The sequence below is a fragment of the Ursus maritimus genome, unplaced genomic scaffold (genome assembly GCF_017311325.1).
Source record: "Ursus maritimus isolate PB19 unplaced genomic scaffold, ASM1731132v1 scaffold_35, whole genome shotgun sequence".
Taxonomy (NCBI): domain Eukaryota; kingdom Metazoa; phylum Chordata; class Mammalia; order Carnivora; family Ursidae; genus Ursus; species Ursus maritimus.
Window position 1 is genome coordinate 8,835,727 of NW_024426119.1, and position 21,665 is coordinate 8,857,391.

The window sequence follows — 21,665 nt, forward strand, 5'->3', positions numbered from 1 at the left end:
ACATTAATTCACTGTTGAAACAACGTTGGGAGGTAGAACAGTTATCCTAATGAACAAGGAAACTGAGACTTGAATAGGTTAAGTAAATTGCCTGAGCATCAGAGCTAGGATGAATTCAGGGTCTGTCTGACCTCAGGGTCTGTGTTATTAACCACTACGTTATGTTCATTCAACACAATTTATTAAATTATTTCACTTAATCTAGGAGTAGCAAGCTTAATCACAGGAGAATTAATAATAACTGAAATCATTTTCAGCCCAACTTGGCTTTGACATTAGTTGAGATGGTCTTAGCCTTTTTTTTTTTTAAGATTTTATTTATTTATCAGAGAGAGAGAACACAGCAGGGGGAGCAGCAGGGAGAGGGAGAAGCAGGCTCCCCACTGACCAAGGAGCCAGATGCCTAACCGACTGAGCCACCCAGGTGCTCCAAGTTGATTTTAGCCTTAAGCTAAGACTTTGGTCTTGTAGAAAGGCAGGATTTATGTACACAAAACAACTAGAAAACTGAAAAACTGGAAACTATGTATTTAGAGGCAGTGGAGAAGAGTGCTTTATTTTTCATATCCTAACTACAATGTATCATAAAATACACATTTAAAAAGAAAGGAGGGTAGTTTTCTTGACATCAGAATATGTTCCCTTACTTGATAGCAGATGCTTGAAAAATGTTTGTGGAATGAATTAAGAGGAATGTACTCTGGGGATAGGATCTCTTTCTGCTAAGCTTTCAGGCTAGGCAGACTGCTGACTTCCATCAGCAAAAGGGAACCCTCAGCTCTTTCAGGGCAGTCACCATAGCTAGATGTTACCCCATTCTCTTCTGACAACCTTTGTCTAGTTTTTCTCTTCAATTGGGTTCTGGTCTGGCATAACCTTCTAAGACTACAGGCCTCTGTAAACAACTGCCTCTCCTCAGTTACCATCCAAGAAGAAGCACCCCCTTCCCCCAGAAAAGACTATGTATTATGTAAAGAGCCTAAGAGCCAGAAGTGATGCTTTTTATTCTCTTAGCATAAAGAAGTTGGACTAGATGATCTCTGAGGTTTATTTTCAGAGACTGTTCTCTAAGATAAGAATTGAGCAGAGGGGTGCTTGGGTGGCTCAGTCAGTCGTTAAGCGTCTGCCTTCGGCTCAGGTCATGATCCCAGGGTCCTGGGATCGAGCCCCGCATCGGGCTCCCTGCTTAGCAGGAAGCCTGCTTCTCCCTCTCCCACTCCCCCTGCTTGTGTTCCCTCTCTTGCTGTGTCTCTCTCTCTCTCTCTGTCAAATAAATAAAATCTTAAAAAAAAAAAAAAAAGAGTTGAGGGGAAACTTTGTTCCCAGATAATTGATTAAGCAGAAATTTCTGTAAGCTAATAGTTTGCAAGTCATGTTCCATGGAACCTTGGTTCCTTGGGATTAATAAAAGTGTTCTTTGAAGGAAAGATTTTATGGTCATTTGTATTTGACTGGGATAGCCAAAAACTTTGGCTAAGTTAAACAGACTTCATCACTGCTTCAGGGCTTCTGCTTTCCAGCCAAGAATTTAATTAGCCAGCCAGTCTATAATATAAGGACAAATAAAAAAAATAGGAGATGGGGAGATGTAAGAGCTAAATATCTACATTGTAGAAAGTTCACGAATGATATCCAAAATTGGAAAATATCAAGAAACAACACTATAAGCGTATGATTTAGGAATTTGAGGTTAAACACTGGAACAACTAATACTGTTGAAAATTGTGCCTCTGGGCTCCTGGAAGCAGGAATTGGTTTGGGGCTCGAGGGCAGGGGAATTGCTGTTTATTGTGTTGTAGAACTATTTGACATCTCAAACTGTGTGTGTGTGTATTTGATTAAAATGAAATATGGTAGAATATAAAATCTTCAAAATAATTTTAAATGGCTGAATAACATTCCATTATGTAGTTGTACCATAATTATTCCATCAAATCCCGTCATTGGTTATTTAGATTGTTTTAATTTTTTTTTTAACATTAGAGATAATACTGGGACCGATGTATTTTTGTCTGTATCTGATTTTCTTCTAGATTCCTGAAAGAAAAAAGCCAAAGAGTAGGAATAATTTAAAATTTTCTTGTATATATTACATCATCTCTTGAGAGTTTTGGTTTTTAAAAATCATCATTTTACTTTCCTAAAAAGTGGTTAAGAAAACTTTAATTTTATAGGAGTGGGAATTGAAATACCCACAGACATCCTGGATGCTAAAGAAAATACTGTTTATATCACTATTTCTTGTGTCATTTGGCGCTTGCAACATTTTTTATCATTTAGAGTTTTTCATTATTAAAGGCTACAGTAATTGAGTATTCTGAAACCTATCTATAAAACCAATGTATGGGTTTGTTTCCTTTTTTTTTTTAAAGATTTATTTATTTAAAAATTTTAAAGTCCTGGTCTTTGAGTTCTTCCCAGCCCGCCAAAGTTACTTCCTTATTTGAGAGAGAGGGCCAGCGTGCGATTGGGTGGAGGGGCAGAAGGAGAGAATCTTCAAGCAGATTCCCCAGTGAGCCTGCAGCCGCAGGCAGAGCTGGATCTCACCACCCATGAGATCATGACCTGAGCTGAAATCAAGAGCTGGATGCTTAACCGACTGCGTCACCCCGGTGCCCCAGCCAGTGTATGTTTATAACTTTTTAGGAGTGGGGTGAGGAGTTGGGTTAAATAGGTGGTGGGGATTAAGGAGTACATTTGTTGTGATGAGCACCTGGTGATTTATGGTGGTGATTTGTGGAAGTATTGAATCATTATATTGTACACCTGGAACTAATTTAACATGGTATGTTAGCTAACTGGAATTAAAATAAAAACTTTAAGTCCTTTTAAAGAAAATTTAGAAAATACATTATTGTGTGAGACAAATAAAATTCATTTGTAGAATTTTTAAAACATTTTTCATTCAATCTCATTTAAGCTGGGTGGACATTTACATTTTTGGCCTTTAGTTTTTAAACTATACATATTTTTTAATGTGGCATTAAGATTTATTGATAGAAAATAGTAGTGTATAGCCTGTATAATGGCCATTTTAAGTCTATAGAAACAGTTCAGCATTTCCAGATATACTAACATATAAGTTATGACCTTGATGTTCCCTTATTTAGGTTTCACTTTCTCTTACACTAGTTATTAATAATAGCCAGAAGTGCCAATTAAAAATTTTTTTTCTCTCATTGCGAGAAAGAAAATTGAGACTCTTCCATTTTAAAGATATGGAATGGCATGTTTTCAGAATTTCAAACAGAGACTGTACTTGGATCTTAATAAAGAAGTACATCAAGTGTATTTCTTAATATGGTTGTTCTCTCCTGTTTTCCAACCACCATTTTTCTTTTTGGAGAGAAAAGGAGGAGATCCATTGATTATAAAGTACAAGTTTTATATTTCAGTGGTGCCTACTCTATAGCTACTATTATTTATTTTAACTAAATCTCTAACATTTTATTTTTTTTTTTTAAAGTTGATACTTTTTTTTTTTAAGATTTTATTTATTTAACAGAGATAGAGACAGCCAGCGAAAGAGGGAACACAAGCAGGGGGAGTGGGAGAGGAAGAAGCAGGCTCATAGCGGAGGAGCCTGACGTGGGGCTCGATCCCATAACGCCGGGATCACGCCCTGAGCCGAAGGCAGACGCTTAACCGCTGTGCCACCCAGGCGCCCCTTAACTAAATCTCTAACATATTTTATACTGTGGCAGAAAGTTGTTTGGCATAGGAAAAGCTACAAAGTTAATGTTTTCCTTCTCCCTTTTTATTCTACTCATACTGTTTTCTTTTCCTTAACTTTTCTTCCTTCAAATATTCTTTTTCCATCCTTAAGTCATTTTTTTTTCAATTTTGAGACATAATTCACATAATGTAAAGCTTGCCATTTAAAGTATACAATTTAGTGGCTTTTCACTACTCATTCTAGAACATTTCCATCACCCCCAAAACAAACCCTTTATCTGTTGGTAGTCAGTCCCTTCCGCCCTTTCCCCCATCCTCTGGCAATCACTAATCTACTTTTTGTCTCTATGGATTTACCTATTCTGGACATTTCACATAAATGACATCATACAATATGGGGTCTTTTGTTTGTAGTTTTGTTCAATTAGAATAATGCTTCCAGGTCTCATGCATGATGTAGCATGTAGCATTCCTTTTTATGGATGAATGATACTCTGTTGTATGGATATTTGGGCATTTGGGTGTTCTCTGCTCTTTGGCTGTTAGCAATAATGCTGCTTTAAACATTTGTGTACAAGTTTTTACGTGGACATATGTTTTCATTTCTCTCTAACGTACGTAGGAATAGAATTGCTGGGTTACATATAATGCAATGCTTAACCTATTGAAGCCTAAGTTGTTCTTGTCCTGTATTGTTAAATGGTATGTTTTCCCTCCATTGGTTACCAGAATTATACAGGGTGTAGGATATCATCAATTAGTACTTGGCTATACATTAAAAAACAAAACAACTTTCATCTAAAACAGTGGTTTTCAACTTTGGCTGCTCATTGGAGTCATCTGGGAAGGTTTAAAATCAACTGGCTCTCACCCCCCAGAGGTTCTGATTTAATTAGTCTCGGGTGCAGCGTGGGCCTCCAGGTGATTATGTGTAGCCAAGACCGGGAACCACTGTTCTAACCCTGACTGGAGTTAGACTTGCTACTTGAAAAGGGGAGGGCAGGGACGTCATATATATACACTTTTCTTGGCAAAGCTGCTACACATTTGAATGACTTGATAATGTGTCTCTCTATTCTCTTTTTAATGTGGGTAATAGTGATTGAAAGCACATACTCAATCAGTCTACCTAGATTTGAACCTGGCTCTACTGTATAACCTTGCAAAAGTTGCTTAACCTCACTCTTCCTTAGTTTCTACATCTGTAAAATGTGGAATTAAATAGTGCTTGCAATGGTCTGAATGTTTGTGTCTTCCTACCAAAATTCCTATGTTGAAATCCTAATTCTTGGTGTGATGGTATTATTAGGTGGGACCTTTGGGAGGGGCTTAAGCCATGAAGGTGGAGTCCTCATGGATGGGATTAGTGCCTTATAACAGAGGCTCCAGAAGACTCCTTAGCCCCTTCCACCACATAAGGCATCAGTTTTGCACCAGAAAGAGGGCCCTGATGAGAAAGTGACAGTGCTAGTACCTTGAGCTCAGACTTTTGCCTCCAGAACTGTGACAAATATATTTCTGTTGTTCATAAACTACCAAGTCTGTGTTTTTTTGTTATAGCTGCTGGATGGATGAAGAGAGTGTTTTAAGGATTAAATGAATGTGTGTGTATTTCTTTTTTCAGTTTCTTAGAATAGTGTCTTGTATGGGGGCACCCGGGTGGCTCAGTTGCTTAAGCGTCCGACTCTTGATTTTGGGTCAGGTCATGATACCAGGGTTGTGAGATTGAGCCTTGCTTTGGACTCTGCTGGGTGTGGAGCCTGCTTAAGATTCTCTCTCTCCATCTCCCTCTGCCCCCGCCCCACCCTGCCCCATACACACACTCTCTCAAAAAAAAAATCTTTAAAAAAATAGTGCCTTGCACGTATAGTGCTTTTTAAGTATTAACTTGTAGTTGTTACTGTGATTCTTCTCAATCCCTTACTCACAATCTAGACTTACAAAATGGTGAGTAAACAACTATAAAAAGTTAGTTGCCATTTTAAAGAACTTTTGTATGTGTTGAATACTTTCATAATAAAAAGTTGAGAAAGTAGCATGATGACACTTTCCTGTGTTATGCACCATCTTCAACAGTCATGGCCAGTCCTGTTTCCTCTGTACTCCTACCCATTTACCCACCTCTGAATTATTTTAAAGCATATCCTGCAGGTTACAAATGGCTTCTAATTTTATACCTTTTCTTTGAATCTCTGAGGAGGTTGATTATTGGTAGGAAGGTTAGAGAAAGAGAATACGCTGAAGATGGGGGGCCGTGACAGGAGATTGGTTGTATTCCAGGGAGTTGTAAATTCTCTATTCCGGCTAAGTTCTCTGCTTCTTTGTGGCACCTTCTTTTATCCACTTCTTAATATTTTGCCATGAAAGTACTAAGAACTTACTCAGAACTCATTAGAACCCATTTCTGCCACCTAATGTGAATGAAATATGGTTCCAGCCAACTTTCGCAAGGGCCTTTGCTCTAACCATCTATTAGCAGAACGTCTAGGACAAATTGTTCTGTACTATTTCCATACCTTTGTGATTTGGAATGGTGATCATCTGTTAATGAATGAAAATGTTTCTACAAACCTATATTTACCATGAATATGTGCTAACAGAAGATGTCCAAGAGAGGCTAAGAATTCATAATTATGCTTGTGAAATGGGGTCTAAAATTAATTCCTTGTTTTTTTCCTCCAGTCTTAAAAAATCTGCTTTCTTGGTTGTTGTAAGCTATCATATTTTTTAAAGATTTTATTTATTTATTTATTTATTTATTTATTTATTTATTTAAGAGGGAGTGAGAGCGAGGAAGCAAGAGGGAGCACGAGTTGGCGGGGAGCAAAAATGAGGGGTGGGCAGGGAGAGAGAGAGAAGCTGACTCCCTGCTGAGCAGGGATTCGGGGCTCAATCCCAGGAGCCTGGGATCATGACCAGAGCCAAAGGCAGACACTTAACTGACTGAGCCACCCAGGCACCCCTAAGCTATCAATATTTTATGATGAAAATAAATATGAATTTTAAAAGTAGTATAACTACATTGCAAACTGTTTGATAAATTGGGAAAAGAAGAAGAATCACCCTTAATTCTATCAACATAGCTATTGGTTATATTTTAATGATTCCGTTCTAGACTTTTTTTCTACCCATATTTTTTATAGCAAGTATTTGATTATTTTTAAGTCTTACTTTGTTCACTTCATATACTGACCTTTGCCATTTTGTGTGGTTTTGTGTTTGCTAAGCCTTAGCCAGGAAAAAAAAAAAAACGTTTTAGGCAGTCTAGTTTTTTAGACATGCAAAGCTATATACATATTTGTCTAGATAAGTACCTGTCAACCGGGAACTTAGTTTAATTTAAACCTGTTTAATATCTGTCTTGACATGTGCAGACTCATGGCTGGCACGAAAATAGTTCAGATGTATAGCTCATACAGTATTATCAACTTTAATATTTAAATTTAGGGGCGCCTGGGTGGCTCAGTCGTTGAGCGTCTGCCTTCGGCTCAGGGCGTGATCCCGGTGTTCTGGGATCGAGCCCCACATCAGGCTCTTCCGCTATGAGCCTGCTTCTTCCTCTCTCTCCCACTCCCCCTGCTTGTGTTCCCTCTCTCGCTGGCTGTCTCTATCTCTGTCAAATAAATAAATAAAATCTTAAAAATAAATAAATATAAATTTAGCCTTACCAATGGAACAATTAGTATTTGGTAGCATTTACTTTAATGTCACTTATACTTTGTTGTTTTGCTTTTCTTTTGCCTAATAATATTAAAGTAATACTTCTGCTTCCCTAATAATATTAAAATAATGGCTGACACTTGAATATTGGCCATGTATTAGGCACTAATAATAAGCACTTTGATGGATCATCTTTTTTTAATCCTCACCAAAAGGGCCTGTTATTTCTATTTTACAAATGTAGAAACTGAGTCTTAGTGGGTTTAGCTAATTTGCCTGAGGTCATACAACCAATATATTTTGCGGTCAGAATTTGAATGCTGGAGTTCTTGCTATTCACCACCATGCTAGCCTGCTGTGAACAGAAATTTGCACTTGCTGTCAATACACTGATTACCATGAGAGTCTGATCAAAATATACCAAAGTGAATCACAAATTTTTATCCTACAGTAATACGCTGTTTGGGTGTAACTTGTAGAGCAACTTACATTAGGATTAATTTTAAGAGAAAGAATAAGTCATGAAGCTAACTTAGTAGAATATTTTAATGTAAAATCTTTGCTTTCCGGTATAAAATGAATTATTTAATAAAATCACTCCTATATTGGTCTAGGCAGGAGACTGGTATTTATGGTGATTTAAAGTGCTGTTTCTTTTATAACTTCCTAACGTATCTCTCCATTTTTATCAGTGAGGACACGGGTCTCCTGTTAATTCAGTTCTAAGACCTTTTTCTTTGTATTCCTTCTTCCCAGTAGTATTAGTTTCATTTTCTAAATTTAGATAATTTGAGATTCTACAAGATACTTTTTTTTTTTTTTTTGCTTAGTTGCTTAGGAAAGCAATTTCTTTTTATATTTTTTAAGAATTTATTTAAGTAATCTCTACACCCAGCGTGGGGCTTGAACTCACAACCCCAAGATCAAGAGTCACATGCTCTATGGACTGAGCCAGCCAGGTGCCCCTAAATAATTTCAGATTCTAAATTACTTTAAAACAGCTGAGAAAAAAGTAAAACAGCTGAAAACCATGATTACTCTTGTCTTTGTTGTTCTTCCTTTAATTTTTAAGATTTTATTTTTAAGTAATCTCTACACCCAATGTGGGGCTTGAACTCACAACCCTGAGATCTAGAGTCCATTGCTCTACTAACTGAGCCAGCCAGGTGCCCCAGTTCTTCCTTATTTAGATGTCTTTGAATCTTTTAAAGAGTTTTTATGGTTTTATTATAGAAGGCATCTTCAGGGCACCTGGGTGGCTCAGTTGGTTAAGCATATGACTCTTGATTTCAGCTCTGGTCATGAACTCAGGGTTGTGAGATTGAGCCCCACATCCGGCTGCAAGCTCATCAGGGAGTCTGCTTGAGATTCTCTCTCTCTCTCCCCCTCTGCCCCTCTCCCACAAATAAATAAATAAATCTTAAAAAAAAAAAGGCATCTTAAACTTTGGAAATGAGCTTGTCAGGTAGGGTGCTTAGTCTATTTTCCGATATTCAACAGTTCTCATATCATCTGATATTTGTTAAGGGAAGATACATCCAACAGTAAGAGTAGACCATGAGCTATCTTTGGTTTCAGAGTATCCAGACTTGAGTAATAAATCTGCCCTTTACTGACTCAGTCACCTTGGGCAAATTACTTACTTGAGCCTTAGTTTCCCCATCTATAAATTGGTATAATAAAGATAATGATATATATAAGTACTTAGTAGGGTATCTGACACTTAGTAGGTACTCAGTGAATATTTCTTCTTCCCCACTCCCCCCAAAGTTTATAAAAAGAAATTAAGGTAAACTAGGAGTCTTCTAGAAAGCCCAAATGAACCATAGTAAGGGAGATATGTTATAAAAGCATTGGGGAAAATCTTGCAGTTACCTCTCAAAGGGAGCATATACTATTCTCACAATTAGCATGGTATATTAGGTTCTGCGAGCATTGAAGAAATGACACAGATATTTAATCTATTAGGTTATATCTAAGAACAGTAAGTTTAATGGGGTATTTGTGTCAAATGATGTTTTGTTTCCCTTCCCCTCTCCCACCTCTAATTCTCTTTACTACAACATTCTGGATGGAAAGCTTCTGGAGATAGTAATAAATATGAGTAAAGCTATATAGTTAATTCTGGGTTGCACCCTGCCTGACACTTCTGAGCAGTTTTGTAAAGGCTAATAAGAGCCTCGGGAGTATTGTTGCTTTGTCCTTCCCCCTTACAATTCTGCTTTGCCTCTCTTACTCCCATTTATTGTAACCATGTGTTCAACACCCTCAAGAATCCAAAGCAGAGGTCTTAGGCAGCTGTGTCCTGATGTCAGCTTGTCAGACATGTGAGAACGTTAAGTCTGTTTCTTGTCTTGTGTGCCATCTACTCAGGAGAGAAAAAAGGAAGTACTAGGCAGCACTTCGAGTTCACCAATGGGTATATCCCTCAAAATGAGCCCATGGCCATGCCAGGGCTGATTCTTCATATCCACCTCCCAACTCACTCTTTCTTTCTTTCTTTCTTTCTTTCTTTCTTTCTTTCTTTCTTTCTTTCTTTCTTTCTTTCTTATCGTTAGAAGGTAGGACTCTTGGAATCTTCTTGGGGTCAGTTTTATATTCAAGCTTCTGTTTGAACTTATGAGGAGTTTTTGCTCATTTCCACTAGGATGGAAAGATAGCAAATACTGACTTGTACTTGGCAGGAATCAGGTCCAGGAGTAGAATGATACAATTATACAATTTGAGAGATCTGGGCATCCTTATGCTCAAAATGTCTTCCTATGCAGAGGATACCATATTGGAAAACCTGACTAAGGGTGCCACTTCCAGACATTACTTGATTAGCATGTATTAACTCTTCTCACCACTTTCTGCTCTGTTGGGCATTGAGGAGGTATAGACAACTAGAGCATGCTGGGAAGGGCAGGCTTTGAAAAGTATCTTGTTGGGGCTCTGAAAGTAATGGAGAAGCATAACGTTATCTGGAGTATTACGGAAAGAAATCTGGAGGTGAGAGGTGAGAGGTGAGAGGTTCCAAAAACAAGTAACTATGAAAGATTAACAAGAAAAACTGTAGCATGAACAGATCTATGACAAATCTAATGGCTCAAAGGATTGGCCAAGTGATAAAGCATGTAGTTCTATTTATGCTTCTATCTAATGAATGATCAGTTCTTAATTCAAGAAAGACCTTTATATCTTGATTTTATATCTTAGTATATGAACCTTTTGCCAGAGCCAGAGTCCTACAATGGCAAGCAAGATATGAAATTAAATTTGCAACTTTTTGTAGTAATACTTTTTATTATTAGTAATGGTAATTAATAATAATTTTCTTCATGAGCATTAATAACTTTAATCAATGTTCAAAATCGTAATTAAACCTAAAACAGTTACCCGTGACAGTAAAGTTAATAAACAGACCTCCAAATGCAATGCCTTTTTGTACTGAGAATCTAATATTGTTGCTTTTTGCTTTATCAATGATGACTCTATTAAAGTGATGGTTAGCTATGGATGCGACTAAAAAGATTTGTGTGTGACCAGCAGGCCATTCCAGGTTATATATATGTAATGGCAATTTTTGCTTTGTGTTTTTGGTGGATATTTGCAGGCTTTTTGCTACTGGTACATGTAGCTTTGTTTCTAAGACCACTTAAATATTTTGACAGTACACCTTATTTTTCTACTTATTTGTTAATTCAGCACACATTTGCTGGTGTACCAACTGTCAGATCGTATTAGGTGTTAGAGATAAAAAGATATAACAAAATCTCTGCCTTCCAAGGGTTTAGTCTAGTACATTCCTGGTTAACTAGGTTCCCTGCTGGTCAGTGGGTTTATTCCATGGCGGAATTTCTCAACCTCAGCACTTTGACATTTGGGGCCAGATAGTCCTTTGTTGTGAAGGGCTGTCCTGAGGATAATTCTAGTACTTTTAGCAGCATCCCTTACCCTTACCTAGTAGATGCCAGTAACACTACCCATCCCCCTCAAACTCGTGACAGTCATTGCCAAATGTTCCCTGAGGGTAAATTCGGAATGTAAACCAGGCTTTATCTGTGTCATTGACAAAGAACTTTGGTAAAATTAGTTTTTAAAAATGTAATACCAAAAAAAAAGTAATACAAAGCTAGCAAATGTTATGAAAAGAAAGCAACCTAAAATGTTACACAGTACTTATTACTCCAAATGACTTTTCAAAGAGGAATACACAATGGTAGTACTGAATAACACCTTCTAAACGTGTTGTGTTTTAGTCCGAATGTCTGTGAATCTTCTCTGAGCTATGAGTTACTGAATTACTATGTATAGGAGAATTATATAGTTTCTTAGGGACTTCACTAAAACAGCAAACACTATGGTAATTGGAAAGGGAAAATCCGCTATGAAGAATATCAGGTTTTTTCTGAGTTCAGTGTCAACATTACCCTTTTCTCGTTAAGAATGGAAATACTTCATTTTCTCCAATGAGTAGCCTGGACAACTGGCATGTGTCTGGAATGTTCCCTGTGTTCTTCAGGCACACGACTTGGAATTTTTTTACTTTATTAATGGGATACTACCTAACTTAGACCTCTTCACCTTATTCCTTTTCTGTGTTCAAATAATGTATGAATAGCATTGTACAATCAAGAATTAATTTAAATAATCTCTTAAAGCTTGTCTTCTAGTTTGTGCTTCTCAAAGTAGACCGCTTTCTCTTTGAAACAACCACTTCACTAGAAGTCATGAAACCTGAGCTTCAGGTTCACCTCTAGTACTAACTAGCATTTAACCCTTGCATTATCCTTTCTTGGCCTTAATTCCTTCACCTGTGATAGCTAGCTAGTTAGCTAGCTAAAGATATAGATGGGCTTTTTTTTTTTTTTTTTAAGATTTTGTTTATTTATTCGACAGAGATAGAGACAGCCAGCGAGAGAGGGAAAACAAGCAGGGGGAGTAGGAGAGGAAGAAGCAGGCTCATAGCGGAGGAGCCTGATGTGGGGCTCGATCCCAGAACGCCGGGATCACGCCCTGAGCCGAAGGCAGACGCTTAACCGCTGTGCCACCCAGGCGCCCCTAGATAGACTTTTTTATCCTGTTTTCCGGATAAGTATCCTGAATTCCATAAATCTACACTTTTTGTTCAAACAAACCCTTTTGTATCTTTATTCTTACAGAATATCCACATTTCACTTTCTGTGCTTACCAAAAGTTGTAATTCATCATGGATAATCTGTCATCAGAAGAAATTCAGCTGAGAGCCCACCAGGTTACTGATGAGGTAAACATTTTACTTGGAATAAGTAATTCTCTTTCAGTTTTCACAGTGGAAGGATGAGAGGACCTTCTTAGAAGTCCATTTTGGCCTCCTCCCTGTCCCTTTATGTCCAAGAATGCATTTGCCTCAGAGTGCCATTGCTGGCCCCTTAGTTTTTCAGCTCACCAAAAACTAAATAAGTGAAAGCAGCTTGTATGATTTTTTTTTTGTCATTGTTTAACAGTTACTTACAACAAAGATACTCTAGATTTGAGGAATTGGAAACATCTGTGTAATATACCTAGATTTCTGCTTACATTAAACTTTTATACATGCCATTAACTTTACCCTCCAAATTTTCTCTTAAGGAGTAACCGGTAGGAAGAAAAGAGCTAAAATTACAGTGATCAACTTTCTTTTTTTGTTTGTTTTTGTTTTAAAAGGGGGAGAGATGACTGGGCTGGCAATATTTGAAAATAGAGTAGCATCATGACTATGTGATCAGATTTTTTTTTTTTTTTTTTGCTACATATTTTAGAATACTAAAAGCCTGTGTTTTTCCCTAGTCTCTGGAGAGTACAAGGAGAATCCTCGGTTTAGCCCTTGAGGTAAGACAGTGTTTAATCATTAAGTACAAAAATTGTATAAGAGGGATCTTGATAGCACAAGCTGGAATTTGTGTTAAGAGTCAGAAGTATATGGTATCAGTAAGCTTTATTATTTGAAACTAGGAGTTGCTGAACTTGCCAAACCATCACTGATGGGCCTTTTGTGTTTTTCCCATTGACCCTATTAGAATATGACAGGGAAGATCAATTCACCATGAATTTGTGACTTAATTATATGGCGGGGTTAATATGTTAAACTTTGTTGCTTTGGAATATTAGTTTTCTCGGTAACTCTAATCCTCTGAGAACTTAATGTTTCTAAATGATTCTCTCTTGCTATTAGGCCTTATAGCCTTTGTTTCTGTTGCTTTTGTTTGTTTTGTAGTGTTAGCAACTTTTTTCTCTTCTTTTAGTCTCAGGATGCAGGAATCAAGACTATCACTATGCTGGATGAACAAGGGGGTGAGTCGCAGTCATTGGCAGAAACTCTTGATTTGATTTAGGATGCCAGAAAGCCCTTCCAAATCAGCCATGTCTAAAATTAAGCCTTGGGAGTACCTTCCCTATGTAGGATAAGAGTATACATTTACTTCTTTTTTCTGATTTGAATTATATCATGTTCATTGCCTACTTGAGGTGGGAGCAACAATGGCCAATTATATGCCAAGTGTTTGTCAGGTAACAGGACTTACTGCGTGTATTTGTCGTATGTACATTAGGTACTATGATACTCTAGCATTATTTTCAGAAATCAAGTTAAGTCGTTAAACGGGTTTAGATTCAAGTGAGCTCCATTTGAGTTGGCCCTGAGCAATCTGGCCTAGATTTTATTAGACTTATGATAGCCTTCAAGTTTTGAACTTATTCAGACAGAGAAATGCTGGGGATCCAGTGTGGTCAAAGTACACTTAATTTGGGCTCAAGGGTGATCTCTAAATAAACTCTCACATGCTCCTATTATATAACTTTTTTTAGAATGAATCTTCCCACAATAAGAAGCCAGGTCCCTCAGGATCAGGTTGTGAAAGATTGTTTTCAGTTGGACAGTATGTAGTACCTTCTGGCACTGATACAGTTACTGGGATGGGTTACTGGTGGGTTCAGAGTCGAAGTTTGCTGTTCCATAAGAATAGTGTCTTCTCGTTGGCACTGTGACTGTAACACAAGATGTCACTTCCACAACTTATTCTTAGAACAACTAAACCGCATAGAAGAAGGCATGGACCAAATAAATAAAGACATGAGAGAGGCAGAGAAGACTTTAACGGAACTCAACAAGTGCTGTGGCCTTTGTGTCTGCCCATGTAATAGGTGAGTTGAGAAATCAAGACCTTTTTAAAATTAAGGTGAGAACATCCCCTCCTCCCACCCTCCAGGAAGGTCAGAAGTGTGACTGGGCCTGAATAAGGAACTGTGTTAGATAAATTTAAGCTGTTTTTCCTTCAGCAGATCAAGCTTTTCATGTAAATGGGCATGTTCACCAAAACCATGGCTTAAATTTAGTCCGTCCTTGGATCAAGTTCCAATTTCATTTTTTAATAGTATATGAAATATAAGAAATATACATCTGGATAATACAGAGCAGGATAGAATTAGTGTCTTTTCCTTTCAAACACAGAATATTAACAAAATACATATTCTGCGGCAGGCACATGAGGACTGTCCAAGGGAGTAAAGGACTTGGATCCTATCTTCAAAAGACCTACCATGTGGTTGGATGTATGAGGAAGAATAGCAAACAAGTAGAAAATATATAAGTCTAGTGCTAGAGCATATGTCAGCTGAGGGTAAGGGAACAGAATTGATAAAATTTGGTTTGGAAGAATATTACAGGAGAAAGAGGACTTGCGTTGAACTCAGTGATTAGAAGGATTTGAATAGATGTGGAAGAACTAGGGGGGCATTTCCTAATGTAAACAAGTTATAAAGGAGCTTGACTTAACTGAGCTGCTTGATTCATATAGATGAGAAGTGAAAAACAAGACATAAGTAGGCAGACTAAGGGGTAGATGGATTGGAATGGAGTATGTAATTACACTAGTTAGGAACCTTTTGTAATCTAGGCCTGTGAGGTGAGGCCTTATTATTGAGATTAGAGGAAAAAAGTATAAGTCAAAGGAATTTATTTTAAAGCAATTGACCGTAAGTCAGACACAAAGAAGGGAGAATCAAAGAAGTCTCTGAAAATTTGAAGTTTCTGATAAACTAGGAGATGAAAAGTCCTCAAACTTTGTGTGTATAGTGTATAAGATTATGACTGACAGAAAGAGATTCATTCTTTTTGGTGACTCTGTTATGAATATTTTAATTCCCTTACTCTTCGGTAAACCAAACTCCATGCTGTTAACAAATATTTTATTTCAACGAAGAGGAGGTTTGAGCTGAGGCAGTTAACCATTATCTTCCCTTCTGTCTGTTATTAACAAAACAACAACTTTGAACTTTCCCCGTAGTTGAAGTGACAACGTCTGGAGATCAAATGACCATCCTTACTGCTGAGAGCATTCATTTGAGAAGAGCTTCATAAATTAGTACTTCATCTAGTTGTCTCAGCTGGTATGATAAACCAAGAGTGGGTTACAAAGGTTTACATACTCTCAGCATTTTTACTTCTCAAGGAGTTAGGCATGGGGTAACTTTTGTTATATTGTCATACTTTTAGATAGGTGTTTTCAGGTGACAGCATTCTCTGTGCCATCTCTACAAGAGAAAATAGAATTAAGTTGCTTATTGGTCAACTTTAGTGTTTGTTTTGAGCATAACAAGTTAAAACTTGACAGTATTCTTCCTAGTGTTGTCCACTGGCTTTCTATTCTAAAACAAATCTGTTGGCCTGTTTAGACCTTGGTTAACTCTCTAAAAGTGCATATTTAAATATGACTTGTCAATCAGGGCTTAACAGATTACCTTAAGCAAACAAGTTAGAAATGCACAGATTTTTTATCTAAACTCTTAACTATATTTTGCAAACTTGTGCTTTTTTCCTGTGTTCTATGTACCCTTTTGAAAGTGCAGAAGAGAAAAATCAAATTAATTTCCCTGAGATCACATATTAGGAGAAGAGCAAGGCAGAAGTCATCCTCCCTAGAACATAGAGCAAAATCAGCTGAGTCGGGGGTTGATAAACAGGAAAAGCAGTGAATCCTAAGATGGTCTAATATCTTAGAAAGTGGGAAATGGAACTACAGAAGTATTAATTATTAGTAAGTATTACTATTTCACTTTGTATATCCCAGCCAAGCGTAGACAGGATTTTCTAGGACACTGGTGAGAGAGAAGGTAGAGTATGGTCCTGAGGCAATTTGCAGCCTCTCACCTCAGCAGAACCCTTTCTCAGTAGGTCCGGAGAATGCAGTACTTAGTAGACGGAATCAAGGGGCTCCTGTAAGAGAACAGTTGTTCCCTGAAGAGAAGAGAGTGATACTCCAGTTTAAAGATGTCAGATTTTAATTGCCTTCCTTGCGTCTATGTCTTCTTTATAACATTGACTTTTTGGCCTCTGTGGTAACCTTGTCTTCAGCTCTGTCTACTATTATTCCTGCCAGTGTCTTAATCTTTCTAATTTTATCTGCTAATCCGGGTTTTAGTTAGGCTTATTGTATAAATAGCCATAACATGAGCTTCTCGAAGGCAGATGCAGGCTCATATAAGGCTAGTATTAATTCTCGTACTGATAAAAACCCAGGTCCACAGTCTCTTATCTGCCACTTAGAAATCTGAAAAACTCTGAAAACCAAGGATTTAGGTTTGGGTTTTTTTCCCCCAAAGTATGCCACAACTCATTAATTAGGCCATAAAACATAACATGAACTGAAACTTTATAATCTTTATCCCACGTAGTGTAAATGTTAGTTTCACTACAGAAATATTCATGTATTTATTGATTATGTGGTACTGCTCAAAATGTCTCACATCCAAGGGTTTGGATGAGATTCGTGGGCCTGTATGTTAATTTAGGCTCTTATTATTCTGAGCGCTTTAAATTTAATCCTAACAGTAATCTTAATATGAGATAGACTTCTTCTTATCACCATTTTACACATGGGGAAATAGAGGCACAAAGATGTTACACCAGAAATGGGAGAGCTGAGATTCAAAACCAGGCAGAGTCTCAGCTTCTAACTATATAGCTACATTGCTTGACTTTGGCAGGAAAAGAATGAACCTTTTTGTTGTTGCTGTCGTTAGATGTATTGCTATATAGAAAATGTCTTGAATAGATGTGTTCTTTGAGATTTTTTTTGTTTGGTAGTATTCATTGAAGCCAGGTCAGCAAATGAAACAGATGTGGAAATAGCTTTACTTAACAGAACCCTCTATTAGAAGAGAATTTTAACTCTAGCTAATTCTTTTTAAAGGACTACCAGAATTTAAACAGACTACCAGGATTAAACTTTTCTTTTAATTAATTAATTTTTTATTATGTTCCGTTAGTCACTGTATAGTACAACATTAGTTTTTGATACAGTGTTCAACGATTCATTAGTTGCGTATAACACCCAATTTAAACTTTATTTTTTTTTTATTTTTTTTTTTTTACCGGAATGGAATGATGATTTTTATTTTTATTTTTTATTTATTTTTTATTTTAATAATGATTTTTTATTATATGTTAGTCACCATACAGTACATCCCCGGTTTTCGATGTAAGGCTCGATGATTCATTAGTTGTGTATAACACCCAGTGCACCATGCAATATGTGCCCTCCTTACTACCCATCACCGGTCTATCCCATTCCCCCACCCCCCTCTGTACGATGAGAGAAATCATATGATAGTTGTCTTTCTCTGCTTGACTTATTTCACTAAGCATTATCTCCTCCAGTGCCGTCCATGTTGTAGCACCAATTTAAACTTTAAAATTGTGAACAGGTGTCATTATCTTTGACGTTAACTTTGATAAGTCATCATTCTAATTGTTAAACTAATTAACAGGAGTTTAAAAGGAAGCCGACTTAAAATGGGAAGTCTCAAAATAGTAAACTCTCTGGTGTCGCAGTTTAACTATTCTCACGCAAGATATTCTGTCTGAACTTGCCTCTCTTCAGTATGTCCTTATAATGTCAAATACAGTTTGAAGACAAATTGGTAATTCTGGACCACTTTTAAGAGAAGTTCAAAATTGGTACTACAGATTTTCTACTATTCAAGTATTATGTCATACTGAGATGTAAAAATTCAGCCCTGATTGTTAAAATAAATGTTGAATTATATTTTAGTCAGCATTTGAGTTCCCCCTCTATCCTACTCACTGGAGATACAGAGATGAGTAGGGCATTGCTCTGGCACTGTTTCATTTGTCATTACTCTTTATTTATTTTTCTGCTTGACACGGTACCTGATATTAGTAGGTGTTCAATAAATACTTGTTGATTGAATGTCCTTCAGAAACTTGTTGGCTGATGGGAGAGTTAAACATGTAAAAATACTTTTTTTAAGTGAAATACAAATGAAGTATATAACAGAAATAACTAGAAGAAATCTGTAACCACCAAGAAAGAACGAAGAAATTTTAGAACCTCTCCATTAGTTTTTACCTTCTCTTCATACTGTTTTTCATAATTTTAGGAAAGAATATCGTCACCCAGACATTCTTAAGAAAAATGAAGTGTGCTCTGGTTTAAATCATTTTCCTGTTTTTCTTTTTATCTAGATTCTCAGATGTTCGTTGTTTCTATGAAACCAGGCAGGAATTTAAATGCATTATGTTTTTAGAATTCTAAACTTGCTTCTGTTCTGTTTGACTGGCATTCACTCTTTTCTGCATTTCATTCTCTCACTTAATTAATCTCTTCCTTTCTAATCTGCTTACTAAAAATGAAGATTTAACATCAGGAGCCGAGCTCAGTAACTGATCAAAGGGAACTTTAAGATGCAGTCTTGTGGCGCAGTTTGGGCTGTTAATCTGCTATCTAAAGGTGATGCTTCAAATGGTTTTTCTGTGCATGTGCATGGATGTCGTGAATGGTGAAGACTGTCTTTAAAATTGTGCTGTGGTGTGTAATGTAAAGTGAGTTTGTTCTGGGTGCTGTATGCCAAAAGATGGACTTGACAAAATGTTCTTAATTTATAAGCCACTCTTTGACTAATGGTTCTGATAACTAAGTTTTTGCTGAATAACATTTGAGATTATAAAAATAAAAACACCCCTGAAGTTTCTAAAGATTTTTTAATTAAGTTGATATTTGTAGGGACTTGCTTCATCCTAGTTCTGATCAAAGGTAAGGGAATTCAGGCTAAATCCACCTCTCTCCATAGGACTTCGATTTCAGCATCCTGTCTTCTGTTACTGCCCTGTGCCTTTCCGGTTCCAGAATCAAGATTTTTCCTATTAAAGAGTTGCTTCTCATGATTTGGATTCTCCATAACTTAGGCCACTACCAAATTGGAATTGCCAATCTAGTCATCTTGAATACCATTTAGAACAAGGTGGGATATAAACTTAAAATGTTACCTTATCTAGTATTTTCTTTCCTTTAAATAAGGATTTTCCCTCTTAATCTGCTCTGTAATTCCTATTATGTCCCATGTTAGCTTGCTCTGGCTTCACGTTGAATTAATACAGAGCTAACTAATCTTAATTTTTTATGAACGTTAACCCTGTAGTCTGCCTACTGTTTAGTATAATGTTTGACTCCTTTAATTTTGGATCTTTATAGGAACTGTGAAGACATGGTTAAATGTTAGAAAATTAAGCATTTGATTTTTTTTTTTAAAGATTTTATTTATTTATTTGACAGAGATAGAGATAGAGACAGCCAGTGAGAGAGGGAACACAAGCAGGGGGAGTGGGAGAGGAAGAAGCAGGCTCATAGCAGAGGAGCCTGATGTGGGGCTCGATCCCAGAACGCCAGGATCACGCCCTGAGCCGAAGGCAGACGCTCAACAACTGTGCCACCCAGGCGCCCCTAAGCATTTGATTTTTTACCCTTTGTTTCTTGCCCTCCTTTTTCTTCCCTCCTGTAGTCTGATGACCCAACACACACGCACACTCATGCTCATTATTTTGTCCCTTTTCTTCCTGATATGAAAGAATTATAGCTAATATTGGGCTTTCTTTTTGCTACTTTTATTCAGTTAGTATTAATATTGACAACCAAAACTAAATAGTTAAAATTGCTGTGATCATATCTTTTTTAACTTTTTGAATTTTGTTTATTTTTTAAGTGAGCTGGGCATGGAGCTTAACACAGAGCTTGAATTCAAGACCCTGAGATCCAGACCTGAGCTGAGATCAAGAGTCAGATGCTTAACCAACTGAGCCCCCCAGGCTCACTGTGATCATATCTTGATGCTTGTTTTCTGCTTTTACAGCAGCTTCTTGAATTGATTAAGGGATATTTCAAGTTATTATTTCAAACTTACCATTATTGTTGTGTGTTTTTTTTTTTAAGATTGTATTTATTTGAGAGAGAGATTGAGAACATGGGCAGGGGAAGGGGCAGAGGGAAAACCAGACTCCTCACTGAGCAGGGAGCCAGATGTGGGGCTCTATCCCAGGACCTTGGGATCATGACCTGAGCTGAAAACAGGCGCTTAACCGACTGAGCCACCCAGGTGCCCTCAAACTTACCATTTTTGAATGAGATATTTATATGGAAAAAAATCGTAATGATTATTAGACTCCTCAAAACTGACAGAGTAAATCTAACTTTCCAGATGGTATTCTTTTTTTTTTTTTTTAAAGATTTTATTTATTTATTTGACAGAGATAGAGACAGCCAGCGAGAGAGGGAACACAAGCAGGGGGAGTAGGAGAGGAAGAAGCAGGCTCATAGCGGAAGAGCCTGATGTGGGGCTCGATCCCACAACGCTGGGATCACGCCCTGAGCCGAAGGCAGACGCTTAACCGCTGTGCCACCCTGGCGCCCCAGATGGCATTCTTAATAGCAGTTCTATCACAAATTTGCTTAAGCATTTTATCATGAAGTCTAATTTCTTCTCAGAAGGGCTATAAATTTCATTAAGCAAAAGAGTTCAGTTGCAGATCAGAATCATTTCTTTTCTTACTGTAGGCCAAAACAACTTGGGCCTAGATGTCTTTTGTTGTGACCCTATTCCAACTGTATTCAGCTGTCTGTAGATCTGACTGAGCCAAATAATGGAAGTTTGCTTAAGGTTCTACAGCTGTGGAATGACAGGTCTAGGATTGGGATTCAAGTCAATGTACTACAAATCTTGTGGTCTTTTAAAAAAAGAAAAATCTTGGTGTGTACTTTTGCTTCATCCAGATTAATTTCTCAGCGTCCCAGTATATACAAATACTAAGGTAGACTACTGGAGTAACTAAAATACTCCTTCTACAAGAGATTGGAAGGCCCTTAGACGGTGTTTCTTTTCCCTGGCTGGGAAGCTAAGTGAGCTTTTGAATTTAAATAAAACAATAATAACAATAAAAGATTCCTGGGCTCTACCCCATACATACTAGAGCAAAATTTTCAGAGTGTAACTTAGGCATCTGTGTGTTCAAAAGCCTCCAGGTTGCCTTGTGCTCAGTC

General features: G+C 37.3%; 1 protein-coding gene across 2 annotated transcripts in view; it reads left to right on the plus strand.

Moving 5' to 3' along the window:
- Positions 1-21,665, plus strand: part of SNAP23 (synaptosome associated protein 23) — a 33,793-nt gene that overhangs the window by 5,080 nt on the left and 7,048 nt on the right. For both annotated transcript variants that reach the window (XM_008702190.2, XM_008702192.2), the window contains exons 2-5: positions 12,480-12,583; positions 13,126-13,167; positions 13,581-13,629; positions 14,361-14,478. In XM_008702190.2, the coding sequence (XP_008700412.1) occupies positions 12,527-12,583; positions 13,126-13,167; positions 13,581-13,629; positions 14,361-14,478 (266 nt within the window). In that variant the 5' untranslated portion in view covers positions 12,480-12,526. The remainder of the gene's footprint in view (positions 1-12,479; positions 12,584-13,125; positions 13,168-13,580; positions 13,630-14,360; positions 14,479-21,665) is intronic.